General features: G+C 36.7%; 3 protein-coding genes across 4 annotated transcripts; 1 reads left to right on the top strand and 2 right to left on the bottom strand.

The window, feature by feature from the left end:
• Positions 1-579: 579 nt before the first annotated feature.
• LOC147278627 (uncharacterized) lies at positions 580-2,348 on the top strand. Its single transcript, XM_086252229.1, has 3 exons — positions 580-1,349; positions 1,502-1,592; positions 1,691-2,348. Exons 1-3 carry the CDS (start codon positions 870-872, stop codon positions 2,194-2,196), a joined length of 1,077 nt encoding a protein of 358 aa, XP_086108355.1. The 5' UTR covers positions 580-869; the 3' UTR covers positions 2,197-2,348.
• A 3,362-nt stretch (positions 2,349-5,710) lies between these two features.
• On the bottom strand, positions 5,711-6,616 carry LOC147278626 (protein FAR1-RELATED SEQUENCE 5-like). The gene has a single exon (XM_086250208.1). It carries the CDS (start codon positions 6,614-6,616, stop codon positions 5,711-5,713), a length of 906 nt encoding a protein of 301 aa, XP_086106334.1.
• Positions 6,617-7,903: 1,287 nt separating this feature from the next.
• On the bottom strand, positions 7,904-16,842 carry PRP40A (pre-mRNA-processing protein 40A). Of its 2 annotated transcripts, XM_086250568.1 has the most exons (30): positions 16,680-16,842; positions 16,289-16,351; positions 15,784-15,849; positions 15,607-15,685; positions 15,398-15,535; positions 15,109-15,303; positions 14,848-14,921; positions 14,644-14,713; positions 13,076-13,128; positions 12,880-12,937; positions 12,428-12,798; positions 12,247-12,319; positions 11,836-11,934; positions 11,679-11,747; positions 11,519-11,596; positions 11,289-11,375; positions 11,165-11,199; positions 10,938-11,043; positions 10,760-10,840; positions 10,579-10,671; positions 10,451-10,504; positions 10,260-10,376; positions 10,041-10,139; positions 9,863-9,910; positions 9,701-9,793; positions 9,139-9,246; positions 8,992-9,056; positions 8,732-8,834; positions 8,323-8,625; positions 7,904-8,240 (listed from the first exon to the last, which is right to left on the bottom strand). In XM_086250568.1, the coding sequence occupies exons 3-30, from the start codon at positions 15,804-15,806 to the stop codon at positions 8,079-8,081; spliced, it is 2,934 nt and encodes a 977-aa protein (XP_086106694.1). In that variant the 5' UTR covers positions 15,807-15,849; positions 16,289-16,351; positions 16,680-16,842; the 3' UTR covers positions 7,904-8,078. The 2 variants fall into 2 exon arrangements, with proteins under 2 accessions (XP_086106694.1, XP_086106693.1); XM_086250567.1 differs by having other exon boundaries at positions 15,398-15,685.
• Positions 16,843-17,910: the final 1,068 nt, after the last annotated feature.

Genomic DNA, 17,910 nt, shown 5'->3' with positions numbered 1-17,910 from the left:
TAGCATAAATCACGGAACGAGTAGACTAATCAGATTATGGTATCCTTATGATTGTGTGTTTGGGAAGATTTCTGCATTCATTTACATACATCTGATTATTCTGCTATCAGATTCCAATCAAACCTAACCATTTTCTGTTAAAATTGGTAAACAGTTTTCAGATTCTATACCAAAATTTTCATATATGTTGGTATAATACAAGAAGATTGGAGAAAATTTTGAGACAAAATGGGAGAATGTTGCCTTTGGTAACATAGTGTATATACAATCTCCAATATAATATAAAACATAAGGGTGGGACTGTAATTTGTACCCATATATAAAATTAAAAGTATGGGAGCTGAGTTATGTGGGTGAACCATGCAGAAATAATTACATTCAATTTGCCTCTGCTCCTATCAGCATGTTATGGTCATCAATCACAAAGAGGACAAAAAATCCTTTAGGACCAGTTATCATTTTTATATATATTATATAGAGAGACGCAATTGAGGAAGAAGTGAACACTCAATAAAAGACAAGTAATGGCTCCAACAATACACTGAAATAAAAGACGGTGGATTAAAAATACACCTAAGACCTAACTTGCAACCAATCTTGGAACTCATAGGTCACAAGGTACCTCAAGCAGTTAACAGATATAACCTAGAGATTGTTTAGGGACTCTCTCTCTCTCTCTCTGACCTTAATAAATACTCAATCCTAACTTCCTTCTCTGTTCTCCTTCTGTTCAGTCCCAAACCTGACACTCTTACAGATATGATTTGTCTGTCTCAATTTAATTCACAAGCAAACATCGCCATCTTTCCCTTCCTAACTTCTCAAATTTGCATCCCATATCTTCATTCTCATCAACATAGATTTTTCTAATGGCTTCCACAATGCCAAAACCAGTAAAGCAGCTTGGAGAGCTCCTCCAAGAGCAACAAGAGCCCTTTGTCCTAGAGGTTTACCTATTTGAAAGAGGGTATGTGAGGAAGTGCTTGAATTCAAATAGAGAGTGTAGCAATTCAAGCAAGACTCTTAACAGATCATCCAGTTATGGCCTAATCAAGAGCAAAAAGGGTACTCTTAGATGCCCCAAGATACTGAGATCTCTGTACAACAAGCTTGTTCTCAAAAACAGTGGCCCAAGCAATTATAAGAGTTCTGAAAAAGAAGAGGCTGAGAAGCAGAGAAATGGCCAAGAAATTGGAGAATCAGATAGATTTTCCTCTGCTAGTAGCAGGACACAGTATGATTCATGCACTGATGAAGATAAAGATGAAGAAGCCACAGTCTCATTGCAAAATGATCATGCCTCAGACAATCTTCAGTCTTCTCAACTCTGCAATATGAAAGAGAGAAAGGTAGAAACACCACTTTCCATATAAACCCATTCAATCTTTTCATGCAACAACTTGATATTGATTAATTGTTTGGAAGGATACATACCAAGTTTCAATGTCTAGAAAATTGTTGATTTGATTTGGTTGCTAACAAAGCCAACAGGCTGGTACAGATAGAAGAGCTCAATGGAGAGTCATCGAAGACTCACTGTAAGCAAAATACCCCAATTTCAGTACTAGAAGATATACCACCTTCCCAAGCAGGTTTCAATCTCTTTCTCTCTGACTACAATGAATTTAACAATAAGCTTGTATTGTATGCTATCTTATATCCTTGCCAATTTGCTCTTTTGGCTAAACAGTGAAACTCCAAGCTATGTCAAGAGAAGAGGACTCAATATTGTCAGCTTCTCTATGGGAACTACTTTTCTACCCTGCATTGGAGAAGCCAAGAGGCTCTGGAGTTTCAGAAATGCTAGAGCCTGTCAGGTCTAATGACTCTAATCCTTCACCTCACTTTGCAAAATCCAAAAGGATGTTGCAGCAGACAAGGCAGCTTCTGTTTGATTGTGTGAGAGAGAGGACTGAAACACATGCGAAGAAAGACAAAGAGCAGCAGCAACCTCACCACAAGACATTCATGGGGGCCGAAGAGCTCGGAAAGCTGATTTACGAGAAATTAGGGACATGGGGTCAACAGGCTGGAGACGAAGCCAACATTAATTTTTTGTTAGATTTGGACTTTTTGGGTTCAGCTGAAGAATGGAATTATAATTACCACGAAACGAGGGAAGTTGGTTCCGAAATTGGAGACGCCATTTTAGAAGAGATGATCAAAGAAATTGTAGCTCAAAGTAATTGCCTCTGATACCAAAGTTAGTGGAGCTAATTGAATTCTACACAGCGACCTCATGGCTCATGCAGTCACTCTTGTGCATGTCATCTCTGCTATTTCTTCCCATCTTCATAACTTCTGCTTTTGCACTGTTTATTTACTATAAAAAAAGGTTCAACAATGTCTTCACCCATATATGTGACAAGTGAGGGACAATAAAGTATTAACTTCAATAAAAAATCCAACCAGTGAATGAGTTGTCCCTTATATTTAGTCCTTAAGTGATCCAAAGTGTGTGGTAAACTTAAGAAATTAATCTCTCAATCTCTCTCAATGTGCCTTTTCTAGCTACCCATACCCACAGCTTGGGTGCATGCCACGAAGTTCAAAAGTGCACATTTGATAACCATATCCAGTGAGGACGACATGCCTTAAAATGTCGCATAACAATATTGAACACAGTCGGGTTCACCTAGTTGAAGTGGAACCCACTCGTATTGGTGGGTCCCACATTCATAAAAGAGGCAGTATCAATAGAGTATGTCCAACATTATTCTTTCTTTTTGGTGCTTAAAAATAAAATAAAAATTTGATTGATGTAGATATTTGAACAACCAACAGAGACATTATAAATTGAGAGCAGTTTTGCTCACCTCCTTTAAATCAGGTGTATGCTCACCTCCCATCTAAAATGCTGCCATGTGTTTAAAAAATTAACCATGAGTTAATCTATTGTATTTAATTATTTATGATATTATAATGATGAGAGAAAAAAATAATTTGATAACTCTTTTCTACTTTTATCCTTATCTTTTATTACTCTACTTTTTTCTACTTTTTTATTACCTATTAATTTTTATTTTCTCTTTTATTTAATTATTTCTAATAATTTTTGCTTCTTTTGTTTTTTTGCTCTTCTCCAGTACGCTTCTAGTATCTAAAAAACCACATGCATTTAATAATTTTTGCTTTTTTTTTTTTTTGCTCTTTTTTAGTATGCCTCCAGTACCCAAAAAACCACATCCAATTTTTTTGGGTCTTCTCATGTACACACCTTTTATCTACTTTTTTAATTAATTAAAAAAAATAATCCAACAACACTTTTTTTTTTTGCCTAAGAATTCTTCTTTCTTGTCTCATACATAACCTTTTCAGATCAAACAAATTCTTAGGTCAATCCAAGGTGTTGCAGCATTTGAAGAGAGAAGAATAGTTGCAACGACATAATTTTTTTTTTTTTGAACTCATGTAACTTTTTTATTGGATTTTCTATGTATGTAAATGAGTTGTTTTAGATTTTTGTTTGGCCAACATTTTAGATTAAACTTTGCAAATGAGTTTTTTGTTCGAATTGCAAATGTGTTGTTAGAATATTTTTATTTTTTAATTAATTAAAAAAATAGATAAATGTGTATACATGAGAAGACCCAAAAAAATGGATGTGATTTTTTGAATACTAGAAGCGTACTGGAGAAGAGCAAAAAAACAAAAGAAGTAAAAATTATTAGAAATAATTAAATAAAAGAGAAAAGAGAAATTAACGGATGATAAAAAAAAGTTGAGTAATAAAAGATAAGGATAAAATAAGAAAGAAGTTGTCAAATTATTTTTCTCTCTCATCATTATAACATCATAAATAATTAAATACAATAGTTAACTCATGGTTAGTTTTTTAAACACGTGGCAGTATTTTAGATGGGAGGTGAGCATACACCTGAGTTAAAGGAGGTGAGCAAAACTGCTCTCTTAGAAATTTAGAATGCCAACATTATTGTACTGTGCCTCGTCATCTCCTAGGCCTTTGCATTTGTTAATGAAGTCCAGCCTGTATTGAAAAAATAAAAAAGCCCAGACAAAGTTGGATCATACTTGACATTCAATTGAAAGTAACAACTGAAATGAAAGTCGGCTTTGTAATCGATCCTTTACACTTTCACATAAATGGTTAGGAGGCGGTTATGCCGACCACCCTTTTGTGCTGAGTTGACCATCCTTACTTAGTTCACTGTCTACACTTAAAAAAATTTTAAATTCTGCTGAGTTAACCACCCTAATATGACAGAAATACCCCTAATTTCACAAAAATCATCATTTTTACTATCTAAACCCACCTACCCCATCCAAACAAACACACCACCAACATACCCCACCCCTGGCCTACGCATACCCCATCTGAAACTAACGCTGCCGCTTCCTCAGTCGCCGGTCCTCCCCTCCACCACCGACTCCTCCTCTGCAATTTCAGGTGGTTGTTTTCTCCCTCTTACTCTCTCTCACTCACTCTCGGTGTCAGCTATGTTTAGGCTTTTATGGATTTGAAATTTTCGGTGTCATCATTGTGTAATGCATTAATATATATATTTGGCCTACCAATTACACAAATATTTGATATTTTAGAGAAATTAGAATGAGATTTTGAAAGTGGGTGTTTGCAAATTAGAATCTGATTTCGAATTTCATTTGGTGCTGGTGTGTCGAAATTTCTTAATTGTTCGGCATCTACCTGTCAAATTATTTCTAAATATTCGACAATATACTTCCGAATAGAATTTGGTGGAAATGTGTTTACAAATTCATTTGATAGTTCAGTTCCGAATTATTTACATTCCTTCAGTAGTTATCCTCCGAAATATCAAATGTTATTCGGTGGGTCTCTGTCGAATGAAGATATTGATTTAACTGTTGTTGGTTCCATTCGATGGGCATCTGTCGAAACTTTGATATATGTTCGGTGGGTGTCTGTCGAATGAATCTTAATATTTCGATGGACATCTACCGAATGGATCTAAAATTTTCGGTAGACATCTGCCGAATGGCATGAATATAAAATATTTTTACATACATTTTTCTCTTATTCTATATTTCATGATAACTTATATGCTCTGTATTCTAAACATGATTTCAATTTTTGAATGTAGGTATGGATAAGAGAGGGGCATCTAGAGGTAAATCTTCTCGAGGTGAAACTTGTAGAGGTAGATCTTCTAGAGGTGGTGCTGCAAATGAAGATCGAACACGTCCTACAGCTTCAGAGAGGCGTAGGAAAGCGGGCAAAACTATTTACCAAGAGATGGGGGATGATGTCCAGCCCGAAGAGAATGTAATAGAAGATAACGACAATGATCTAGATGGGCCTTTCCTTGGAGGTCCCACTGATATGTCATTGCTTAGGAGCTTCAAAAGTCACATTGCTGCTTCCATTTGGAAAAATGAGGTATTAGAGATTATACATAATGACTTATATAATTTAAAATTTTTAAATTATATAGTTTGCAATATTGTAATTGACTTGTGGCTTGCTAAGATGCATGTCCAAAACAACAAAGCTATGCACATGGGACTTGTGGAGTAGAAATGATACTAACAATATGAAAGAGTATGTGAGAGGATCTGGGCTCGAACCACTGGTGTCGTGCTCGTACCGTATTGTTGATAAGGTAGTGGTCTTAGCCTTTGTTGAAAGGCGGCAGCCTAAGATTAATACTTTCCAATGGTCAACCGTACCAAACAACTTCCTGCAATTTTTCAACACATTTTTGCTAATGTGTCATCTACACAATAAATGTCTGGCACTAGGAAACACTTTAGGGATTGCAGACATGAGTGCTAGTTCTCGATCCGTGACAATCACGCTAGGAAGACAGTCATCATTCAATAAAGACTGTACTCTACCCAAAGCCCATGTATAATTATCCTCCTTCTCATAACATATATAAGCGAATGCAACAGAGAATGTCATGCTAGTGGAAGTCACACCCACAATCTCAAAAAGTGGCCAACGGTACCTATTAATCTTATAAGTGCAATCCATTATCAGTACATGCGAAAATGCACGTAATATATCAACACTCTCAGGATGAGTCCAAAACAGGTCAGTCACAACATCACCAGAACTTCTATGCCACTCAACATAATTATGTTCTCTCAGCTTAGTTAGTAATACTTGCATCTCTGATATACCGGCCCTCTCGATGACCCTATGTCTTTGCCTGACATTATATACTGTTTTGATTATTGATGTATTCTGTGCATTCTTGCTTTTTATGGTCTTCAATATATCTTTTGGTTTCACCAAAGTCTTGGACAAAGCCACTAACAATGAATTCTCTTCTTCAGTTAATCTGCCTGCAAATGAATGTCCTTCAATATACTCTGAAAGTACATGGTTATGCACTCCACATGCAACCTCCAACTCCCATTGATCACCACATCCAGTGTTCACCGCCTTCAACAAGAATGGACATCCACATTTCTTCGAACGGGTGTCCTTATAGTCATCAGACACTGGTTGTTTACGGCTAGTAGCATCGGATGTTTGGTCGCCTGAATCTGACTTTGTTGACTTTCTTGATCTATTTGGCTCATATTGACCATTTCTCTCACAAGCAAATTTGATCCAAGCTCTCTTACTACGAACCCCACCTGCATCAGACCTTCTAATGACAATTACCATGTTGTTCCTTTTTCCTTGTGAACGAATCCAACTAACCATTGAATCCTTACTTTGAAACACCTACACATGACAATTATATTATTTACAATTCAAATTTAGGTATGCATAACTCATAATTCCCGACCATATAAACAATGTTTACCTCCGCTGTTGTGAATTCATTGGTATAGTCAAAATTGTATCTTCCTTCAACTATACTGAGTTCGGTGAAAGCACCCACTTGCTGCTCCTATTCAGCAAAAAAAAAAAAAAAAAAGTATTTTGGTCCCAGTATTCGACGGGAAACCACCGAATATATCATATATATTCGGTGGATAAGTACCGAATATACTAACATAGTTCGACAATTAACTACCGAATGAAACAATTAAAAAAACCTATACGTTGGCCATTCGGGGAAAAAAATTAGTTGTGTCCCAGTATTCGACGGGAAACTACCGAATATATCATATATATTCGATGGATAAGTACCGAATATACCAACATAGTTCAACAATTACCTACCGAATGAAACTATAAAAAAAACTATACGTTTGCCATTTGGTGACTATCTGTCAAACGGTTGTATAAACTTCAGTGACAAACCACCGAATAGATTATCATTTTTCGACGGGCATCGACCGAACAAATGTGTGGAAAATTAACATTACATTTATAAACGGTGGATACCTACCGAAATATGTACATTTATTCGGTGACCATCCACCGAAATATACGGTACTGGTTTACCGAATAAAAACGCGAACTGATTGTTTTTCAGCCGCGAAAAAATTCATAAAAACTCAAACTTACTTCATTTGATAACTCTAAATTGTTGTTCTGAATGTCCATTTGTCAAAAGTAGGTGATTTGAATACAATGAGATTGTTTACAGAAACAATCTATGTCTAGGGTTTGGTTGAAGATGGTGATGGTGGTAGTGGTAGAAGAAAGTGAAGTGTTGTTTGATGATGGTGGTATACGTGGGTGGAGCCAACTGGTGAGATTGTTTAAAACAACAATCTATATCTAGGATGGAAGGTTGAAGATGGTGGTGAAAATAATAGTAGAGTTAGCTAGTGGTTGAAGATGATAGGAGATGTAGGGAGAAAATATGTTCTAAAAATATTAAATGTCCTTTATGGTCAATTTATTATAAGGTATATATGTCTTTTACTAAATGCAAATTAGGGTGGTCAACTCAGCTCAAAAGGGTGGTCAGAATAGCCGCGGTCAAATGGTTATCAGCCCAAAAACCCCAGATATCCAGTCATCTTTTGAACACCCACCTAGACAAGGAAATCAATATACTTTTAAGCATATCAATTCTATATTCGGAATTAACAGCAGCATTGTATCTATCAAATTTCCCGCATGTATAACCATGAGTGCTACAAAATTTTTTGGTTATATTTAGAATGTTTTAAACCGTGAAATGCTTCTCACAGAACCACAAAGCTCAGCAATCTGTAAAGATAGAACATCAGGACTGCTGCTGCTGCTGCTGCTGCTGAATTTCCTCATCTTCACCAAGCTCCCCATCTTCAAGCTCATCATGTCCACCGTTTCTACGGGAACCATCCCGATGCTCTCTCTTATGTCTTCTATGCCGACTTTCACTGTCAGATTCAGGTGTATATGCATGCTACCACAAAACACCAGGAAAATAATCATACATCATTCATCCATAGTGTCCCATAAATATATCAGAAAAGAAGTTCACATACTTTTCTTGATTTTTTGCGGTCACTACTATGTCTTCGTTTCTTAGACTCCTCTTTCTCATCCTTATCAGAACCCACATCATCAATCGAACTTTGATGCCGCTTCCGGTGCTTTCTATCTTTGTCCTTCTCTCTTTTCTTATCTTCTTTGTGGCCATGACTGTCAGTTATGTCTACATTTTCACTATCTGTTTCATCCTTCTTAGATCGTTCCTTCCCCTTTTCTTTTTCACGTTCTCTCTCCTTCTCCTTTCTCTCTTTATCCTTTCGTTTCTCTTTCTCCTCTCTTTCTTTCTCTTTTTTTGCCTGCAAAGAATTAAGTTCGCAAAACTGCTAAATTCTACATATTACATCAGGAGATAAACAAACCACAATGACACCAACAATTTATACATGTCAATAAAATCCATACCTTTTCCTCCTCACGCTTGCGTTCTTTCTCCTTAGCCTTCTCCAGTAAATTTGTAATATATTCCTCAAAAATCTCCCTACCAAAGTTCTCCTCCCCAAGTGATCTGAAAATAAAAGTAAAAAATAATTTACAGACAGGAAAAGCAAATCAGAAAAAAATAAAATAAAATAAAATAAAATAGTCTCGGGGGAAAGGGCATGGTAAAATATCTTCAATGGAAAGCATATAAAAAGAATTCAGTAGTTATCATTAGAAAAAACCTGTATTCTGGGGACTCCTCAAAAAGGTGTTTGCAATCTTCCCAATTAGAAGCAACAGTTATTTCCTACAAGGCAGCAGAACATAGGAAGGTCAATGCAATCTCTAGCATCACCTAATGTAATACCTTCATAAGAATGCCACCACACCTTGAACGTGTGCAATAGCTTATTGAAGTCATCAGCAAGTCGTTGACGCTTCTTTGCTTCTTTCTCCTCCTTCTCCTTGGCTCTCTCTAGTAACTCCTCGTATACAAGCTTCAACGAAGTAGAAGTATTAGCAGACTCTCAAGTATACACATCATGCACATGTAAACACTATTGCACTGAGTATCTATAGCAATGTTATGAAGAGGTTAAAACAAAGTTGTTCTTGCTGGTTAGAAGCCAAAAGAAAGTTGATCCTTGCATCCATGTTATGAGTTGATCCTTACAGAACTAGAATTTGAAGGGTATCAGTCTTGGTGAACTTGAATACAATAAAAATAGCCACTTCAACATATTTTAATTAAAAAAACTAAATTAAATTCAGCCACAAACCAATTTTATTTGCTTAAGAAGGCGAGAGAACAATATTCTGGCAACCAATACAATAACACAACTCGCTCAAACTTTACAGACCATACTTCAAATATGCAGATGACAAAATTTTCAATTTTAGGCCAGCAACAGGCAATATTGAAAAGGACAAAGTGAAATTTAGGAAGGTTACCTTTAAGTTAATGTCTGAAATTGATGGGGAGCCAATATCTTCCAAGATAGGAACCTTAAATTCTTCGAATGTCCATGTGGAAGTCATGGTAACCTGGGGAAAAAATTGATTTGACATTTAATATGTTTGTAAAAGTTCTAGGGCCAGTTCATAACATCCTACCTTCCCTAACTTCATTGCATCCTTTATCCAAGCTTTATCTTCATGATACTGTCCATAAGCAAAAGAACAATGTCAGACATATAGAGTCATCTGCATTGCAGGTTCTAACTACCTCAGGCCAACAATAGTGCCTGGTATGTTGACATCAACCATTGGTATAAGAAGAGAAGAAACACACCTGTTTCTCTAATTCTTCAGCCACATCCTCAAACAAATCTTTTGGTGTTGAACCGGAGATGTTTGATGCAACATCTTGATACTGAGGCAGGTCTTTAACCTACAATCCAAAGACAACAACACTTACCAAAAGAAATTCTGATCCAGAAGCATTCTCATTCATTTGTGTTATAATTTACTACTTCATATATCATCTCTACAACAATTTAAGGTTGAGTACCTTCAAACAGTAATCGCACCAGTGAGTTTTAGCTGTAAGAGTGCCAGCAGCAACATGTTCTTCCATCAGCTTGCGAAACTCATCACGGTTTTTCCTCTCAACCCGCCTCAATTGATCCTTAAATTTAATAAGACACAAAGATAAGAAAATGAAATAGAAGAAAAACAAAATATCATTTATATGGAATATACCTTCTGTATCTTCTTTTGCTCCTCTTCCTCCTTCTCAAGGTCACGAATATAGTCCTGCCACAAAAATACCATCAGACAGTTCTAGGGTACATGAATACGTCCAATCTCTAAAAGATTATGTGATCTACCTGGAAAATGAGCAACCGGTCAAGCTTTTCAAGACGCAAGCATCTCTCATCATCCTCTAAACGATCTTGAACTTTCCGCCACTGGCTGTTCACCTGCAAATGAGCGACAATTATGACAAAAGATTGTAAATGAAAGCAATCACAATAAAATCTACATACAAACTCATTTTACAAGTGTTACCTTGATAAAGTCGCAAGATTCCAGAAATTTCCTGTACTCTGCTATATTCCGCCTATGATCTTCAGCAGCCTTTTCTTTTTCCTGCATATAAATATGACAACCTTAGTTCACAATATAATACCTACATCTGGATGCATTGCATAAGTCAGAAATGGAAAATGAAATAGCAGATTGTTACCTTCCTCTCAAGTTCCACAATGTAGCTCTCGTAAAGGTCTTCCCGGTCTCTAGCTCGTTCAACAGCCTTGAATCGTTCATCATTTTCAAAGATACTCACAGCTTTGCTGATCAATCAAATACATCGGTTAGAACATCTCACATTTTGCATGCTTGCAAACCATAAATTAATGTATGAAAAGACTAAATTCAGAATCAAACTATTCATATACGGGGATAGGAGTATACCTCCATCTGGTTGATGATGTGAGTTCCTTGTACTCCTAGAAAAATATCAAAACAAAAAAATTTTCATTAAGATCAAGGTATAAAAAAATTATTAGATTACTATAACAAAAAGTAAATAACATACTTCCAACATTTTTGTAAATTCTTCCCGAGCTCTTTTCTGCCTCATGCGCCTCTCTTCATTCTCCAGTTTTTTCCTTTGACCCAAGTACTACATTGTAATAAATCCAATTAGTTTGAGGTCAGCGAAAGATGGGAAATACTATTGATGAAATCTTAAAATTTAAGCAGAGGGTCAATCATTTAAACACACGCACATGGTCTAAAGCAGTTAAGACACATTAAACATTTTACCTCATTAAATGCTTGCTTCCGCTCGCCCAGCGTTTTTAAAGCACCATACCTTTTATCATTAATGATCTCTCTCATTGTCTGATGCAAACAATTCAAAAACTATTACAAGCTTCTTTCATAATATAAGATGGTGATAATAAAAATGGAAAAGTCAGGCTACCTGCTCCCAAGTCCAATCAGATTGGACATTTGCAGATTCCAGAAGTGCTTTGAATGCATTTTTTGCCTCCTAAAAGAGAACACATTACAAAAATTAGAAAAACAAAAAGACACAAGAATGATACAAATTGGACAGACAAGAAATCAAAGGTCAGTACCAGCTTATTGGCATACACCAACGGTTCATCATCAAGAGATTTCTCCTCTGAAGGAGTCACATTGACTTTTCCAGCAACTGCCATTCCCTTTTTCGCTTCCTGACAGAGAGAACTCTCAGAAAAGAAGGTTAAGTATTTGTTCTTGATAATTGCATTCTTCACATACAAGCAGGTAAGTTCATTTTGCAATAGGGAGAAGCTGAATTAAATTGACCTTGCTTTAAACAACAATTTGAAACAGGTAAAAGAACTGCTATGAAGTAAGCCTTAGATCAAATGCATGCTTTCTAGAAAAGACGAAATTATGTTAATTTTTCCACATTATGCAACCAGACAATTGTGGGCCTCAATTGAATTTTCCTGGCCCATTTTAGCACATCCACAACAGCTATTAGAAAAAACAAACGTTACCTCGAGATCTTGAGTAAAAGCTCCATCTACTGAACTTGCAATGTCTTGAGACGTTAGATTTTCAGAAGTACTCCTGTAATTTTCCCGGACACACAAGACCAATTTGAACTAGAACATCATAATCCGAATCATAAAAAGATTAATAGAAAGTGGAAATTAAAGCATTAAAGGAAATCCTTACACTGGTTTTGTATTAGTATTTACAGGAGTAGGAGGAACTCCGGTACTCCCTGAAATAGAAGCAGGCAGTGGAGTCACAGTCACCACAGGAGATTGAACTCCAACGGCACCTGTTGTTATGGAAGACTGTGCACCAGGAGCAACTGATGATCCAGAAGGTGCAATAGGGGAAGGATTAGAAAAGGAAGAGACAGGTGTAACTGCAACTGGGCTCGATACCATCCCAGGTAGGGCTGAAGAAGTGCTGGGGCCAACTGAACTAGCTCTCATAGGTGTTTCAGCTGAAGCAACCGCAGGAGGGGCATGAGAAGTCGAATTCATTTCTGATTGTGTTCCATGGGTAAGTTCTCTTTGAGCCTGTTCACGAGCCAGCTGGATGCAAGTACTTCAGAGTTAGGACATGAAAAAAAAGATATGGAAAGAAGAATAAATTAATAGGCCAAGATACGAAACCTTTAACTCCTCTGGAATTGTCCACTTAGATTCCCTTGTAACCTTGTTGTAATAATACCTGAAAAAGCCACAACCAAATTAGTAGTTAGCATCACCTGGTCCCAAAAATTATACAAACAAGTCCCATTGACAGGCATATTGAGAAAAGAACATAAGGACATAGAAAATTAAATAGAAAGATAAAGATATGACGCACTTTTTTCCATCTTGAGAAGTATATTCCTTCCAAACAGTTGATGCATCGGCTCTCTAATACAGTGACAACAATTATTAAGTGAAAGATAGTCCAGTCAAGTCATTCAACAAATAATACTAAAGGACGTGATTATAAGTTTATAATAATGAGCAGTCATCAGGCAAAAAGAACAAGTTCACTAGAAAATGAATGAAGATTGAACCAATTCCTTATTACAGGAGAAAATTAAAGAGAAAAGCAAGTGGAGAACAATTCCAGCCAAATTCCAGGCACCTGATAGACTTTTATAGGACTGTGGTTCCTTAACTAGAATAGCAAAGCAGTAGGGAGAGAACTATGCCAAACTTGTTAACACCAGCAAGCACAAATAACAGTACGCAAAAGAAATCCTATCCTAGTAGCCTTAAATAAGCATACTGTTAGGCCTTCTTCACATTAATGAAACCATGATAGACGTATCACTAGAATCCACAAAATAATGATAATCTACAACACATACAAATAGGATCCACAAACTACTTGTTAAATTGGGAACACCTAGTACCAGTGACATAACATTTCATACCTCTGAAAGTAGCAAAAGATTTCCTGTTGAAATAGCCTTTATAAACCATAGACAACAAAAATGTCATATACAACTAACAACTGCATGCAAAGATAGCTTCTAAAAAGAAAAAGAAATGATAGTGTCCACTACATTGTACATTGCACACTAATTTAAAGAAGGAAAAAAAAAGGCACAGCCACAAGAACACCTGTTATGAACAGCATCAGTGTGGCTGTGTATCTCTGTCTGTGTGCATGTGTGTGCACATAAGTGTACATGCAGATGTTACTCTATTTATGCATATGCAACTATGCATACAATAGAGAGCTAGAGAGAAGGGCTGTGCATCTGTGTGCTTTTTCCTTTAGTTTATAAGAACCACATAACATAGAATCGTACACAGACATTTAGAACGAAAGACAAAGAAACATATATAAATAAATGAAGAGCATTTTCCTAAGAAGACATTAAAGCAAAAACAGCCATAAACTGCCTCAATAAATAGGCAATAGCACCCTCATCTTAAAACTCCACCAAGGAAAATGGATGATATGGGTGAAGGCCACAATTACTGCTAGGCATTCATTAACCACATCCAATTACAAGATAAAGAAGATGTAAATAGCAATTACTGCATGCCTTGTGAAACTGAAACCTCGTCTTCAAAGTGAGCTTATAGAGCAGTCGTAAAATTTCTCCAGACTTGCCATGACATCTACAAACCAGTTGAAGCACATGCAAATAAAAGGATAATTCGCATAAAACAATTTTGATCAATTTAAGCATGGGTACAATCTACAATTGTCAGCATCCATAGAGGGCATGCAAATAAAAGGGTAATTCACATAAAACAATTTTGATCAATTTAAGCATGGTTACAATCTACAATTGTCAGCATCCATAGAGGTCAACAAAGTATTTGTACAAATACTAGAATCATTTTGAAGGCATCTTCAACAGGTAATTGGAGATGACATATAAAAGTTCTAGATACTGGCAATCAGTCAGAAATACGACTCACCTCCAATGGTGTCATCAATTCTAAGGGCTTCTCCCAACTAGATTGCCTAGTTCTTCTGTTGAAATAATATCTGAAAAGATGAATCTATCAGTAAAGAAAAATAACAGAAGAAAGAACACATAAAGTCATCAAGAATTTCATAACAAACATAAAATTAAAAAGTAACTCTCGGAAATATGACCTGCAGATAGAATTATAAATTACCTTCTCCCATCAGCCGACATATGCTCTTGCCAATCAGAAGAGGATTGCTGTGTTTGACTAGGAACATTTCCAGCCTGAAATTTAGAAAAGTATAAATTACAAAAGAAAATAAAAATCCAGCCATTTTTCATGTGGAAGCAAATATAATGGATGCACGTGATTCCTAAATCAGGAGTTAAAGAAATATCAGTGTGAAGTCATGACCTTGTAAAACTTTAAGAGTGTTGAAGGTAACTGAATCACAATAAGCAAAGCACTTACAGAATCTGTGAAAGATGTGCCTGAAGGTTGTTGGCCAGACTGCTGTACTGGTGTAACTGCCGCACCCTGATTACTGGAGGGCATCCAGGCCTGTCCTGCAGCAGGTACAAGATGTGCTTGCACTTGAGACATTGGCTGAAACTGGGATGAAGGATTGACATTGTTCTGTGGTTGGGCAAAAGAAGGCGGTGCAAACTGAAACAATTCAAATTATGTAAGTATGTGAAAAAATGTGATTCGTGAAATCAAAGAAAACACATAAACAAAGATAAAAGTAGTGTGATCTTACCATATATGATGAAGAATAAGGCATTCCAGGCATCTGATTATTGAAAGGTGGAGCAGGTTGCTGAGACTGTAATGGGACAGATGTACCTGGCCTCGTCTGAATGTACGGACCAGGCTGACTTGGCCTGGGAGGATACGGCTGCATTGGTTGAGAATATTGTAATTGCTGACTTTGACTAGCAGGCATCCCAACATTTGAAGAAGGAATACCTTGTCCCACAGGCTGAAATTGTTGGGAAGCTGGTGACATAAACTGTTGCCCTTGCTGTTGTTGAACCACTGGTCGATACTGCATCAAAGGGATTTGTACATACAGCACTTATTAATAATCTGTCAGAAAGTAGAAACCACAAAAAGACACCAAACACGGGAAGGAGAAGAAATTACTTGAAGAGGTAAGGGTGAACCATAACTTTGAGGACCCATGGAAGCAACTGCAGGAGGCCTAAGTGGCTAATCCATAGACAGTGGAAGAGACAAAAGGGAAAAATTAAAATTAAAAAAAAAAAACCATAAATTAATAGCATATGCCTTTAAGAAAAGAATTACATAAACAGGGTTTACTAAAGCACATTTATTTATATATTTCAATTGATAAAGGTATTGGACCATTAAGAACAATGATGACAGCAAAATGAAGTTTACATGTCCCTCATAAGCCAGAATCAATAGTGAATTACATGCAGAAAAAAATGATGTCATAAATCATAATCCACATGACAAAGACATAAAATTTTAACAAAATTGATTGAGATATGTCGATTCCTGACAGAAGCTACCATGTTTGGATGCTATTTAATGAAAACCTCAGGTGCAATTAGCTTAATCAATATCTCAATAAACTCATATGATGACTACTGCTTAATCCATGATGAGGTTAGAAGTTAGGTACCTGCGCAGCTGAGGACTGAGGGTTATTCGCCATTTCAGCGCATAAGCAGCCCACTCAAGACAACTGCAAAAGTCATTAAAATCAACAAGCTAACACTGGTTACGCTCAATTAAGCATGAATTCCGCAATTGAAAACAAACACTCAAATACGCCTAGGCCCATGTATACACTGATTCTATTTAGACTTTCCATATCTACGTCCACATTTACTAAAAATGAGCTCAACCATCTCTATATATAAAATATAAGTCTGTAGGTCAATCAAATTGGTCTCTGCACTTAAACCCTAGGGTAACTGATGAGGAAACAAAAAAGAAGAAAACGAGAAGACGAAGAAAAGAATGACCGAAAATTTTGAATTTGATGGGGGAGGGGGAGAAAAAATACTTACGGAGTGGCGATTAGTTATGCGAGAACTTGTTGCTGTTGACGTGCAGAAGAGGAAGGATCTCTGTGTCTGTGACTGTGTAACCGGCACTCTCAGGTGCTGTGCTAGGGTTTAAGACCGATTGTTGAAGAAAGAGGGCTCTAGAAATCAGAGACGACAGACAGTTATCGAGTCTTCCAAGATTAACCCTATGTATCGCGGGATTTACACGCAGTAACAAGTTAAGCTTTTACTGCCGCTTTGTGGTTCGGGTCAATTTTTACGGGTCGAAGGTTGACCAACTCACCAACCCGCACTTTGTTTTTTTGTTTCTTGAATAAGAAACGTTAGTTAATCCAATTTGGACCTTACCCGCCAAACTGTAATTAGTTTTCTTTTTTACTGAAAATTGTTATTTGCACACCTTTTTTTTTTTGCACTCTTTAAAAAAAAAAAAAAAAAACCCTATAGAAGAAGACTTTATACCCTATTTATTTTCTTTTTTGCACACCCCTCCTAAACAAAAAGAAAAAGAAAAAACAATACCCAACACACACCCCATCTCGACTACATCGAGCAACCCACCACCGTCGAAGCCCACCACCTCCGGCGACCACCCCACCCTCTCTACCTCTCTCTCATCTCTCCCCTTCTCTCTCTTTCTCTCATTCTGCTTCTCCTCTTTCCCTTTCTCTGTGTCTGTTCAGCCCTTGTAATATTTTTTTAAAGATTTTGGTTGTCTGCAGGGCAAGAGGAGAGAGGGAATGAGAGAGAGGAGGAGAGGTTGGCTCAGGGGGAGGTGGCAGGGAAAGAGGAGCCGGAGAGGAGGGGAGGGCTCAGGGGAAGGTGGTCGGGGTTGGGGGAAGAAGAAGAAGATAAAGGTGGGGGTGAAGGTGGGGGTGAAGAAGAAAGAAAAAAAAAAAAAAAAAAAAAAAAGAGATGGGAATGGGGTGTGTGGGTGACGGAAGGAGAAAGAGAAAAAGAGAAAAAGAGAGAAAGAGGGGTAGGGTGGTTTTTTTTTTTTTTCAGAAAAGGTATGCAAAAATAAATAAATGTTCAAATAGTAACCCTCATTTTATTTTATTTGTAACTTTAGTAATGACGAAAATTATAACTGAAACTCTCGTATTTTCATGTGTCCCATTAGTTGGTGACTATAATATTATTGATCCATAATTTATATTGTCATGTTTATTAATTGATATGTATGTTTTGAACTAGTATTTTGCAACCCTCTCATTTTTTTTAAGCTAAA

Source organism: Dryas octopetala, chromosome 7 (assembly GCF_963921425.1).
Source record: "Dryas octopetala chromosome 7, drDryOcto1.1, whole genome shotgun sequence".
In the NCBI taxonomy this organism is placed as follows: Eukaryota; Viridiplantae; Streptophyta; class Magnoliopsida; order Rosales; family Rosaceae; genus Dryas; species Dryas octopetala.
The sequence above is the reverse complement of the archived record's forward strand: the minus strand, read 5'-3'. Positions and strand labels throughout refer to the sequence as shown.

What these genes read in the sequence shown, in the direction of transcription:
- LOC147278627 (XM_086252229.1), top strand. Translation starts at nt 870, where the DNA reads ATGGCTTCCACAATGCCAAAACCAGTAAAGCAGCTTGGAGAGCTCCTC. An exon ending in GCAATATGAAAGAGAGAAAG is followed by an intron (nt 1,350 to 1,501) that starts GTAGAAACACCA and finishes AGGCTGGTACAG; the next exon opens with ATAGAAGAGCTCAATGGAGA. An exon ending in TATACCACCTTCCCAAGCAG is followed by an intron (nt 1,593 to 1,690) that starts GTTTCAATCTCT and finishes TTGGCTAAACAG; the next exon opens with TGAAACTCCAAGCTATGTCA.
- LOC147278626 (XM_086250208.1), bottom strand. Translation starts at nt 6,616, where the DNA reads ATGGTAATTGTCATTAGAAGGTCTGATGCAGGTGGGGTTCGTAGTAAG.
- PRP40A (XM_086250567.1), bottom strand. Translation starts at nt 16,321, where the DNA reads ATGGCGAATAACCCTCAGTCCTCAGCTGCGCAG. An exon ending in GTTCACCCTTACCTCTTCAA is followed by an intron (nt 15,686 to 15,783) that starts GTAATTTCTTCT and finishes CCTTTGATGCAG; the next exon opens with TATCGACCAGTGGTTCAACA. An exon ending in CAATTCCAGAGGAGTTAAAG is followed by an intron (nt 12,799 to 12,879) that starts GTTTCGTATCTT and finishes ACTTGCATCCAG; the next exon opens with CTGGCTCGTGAACAGGCTCA.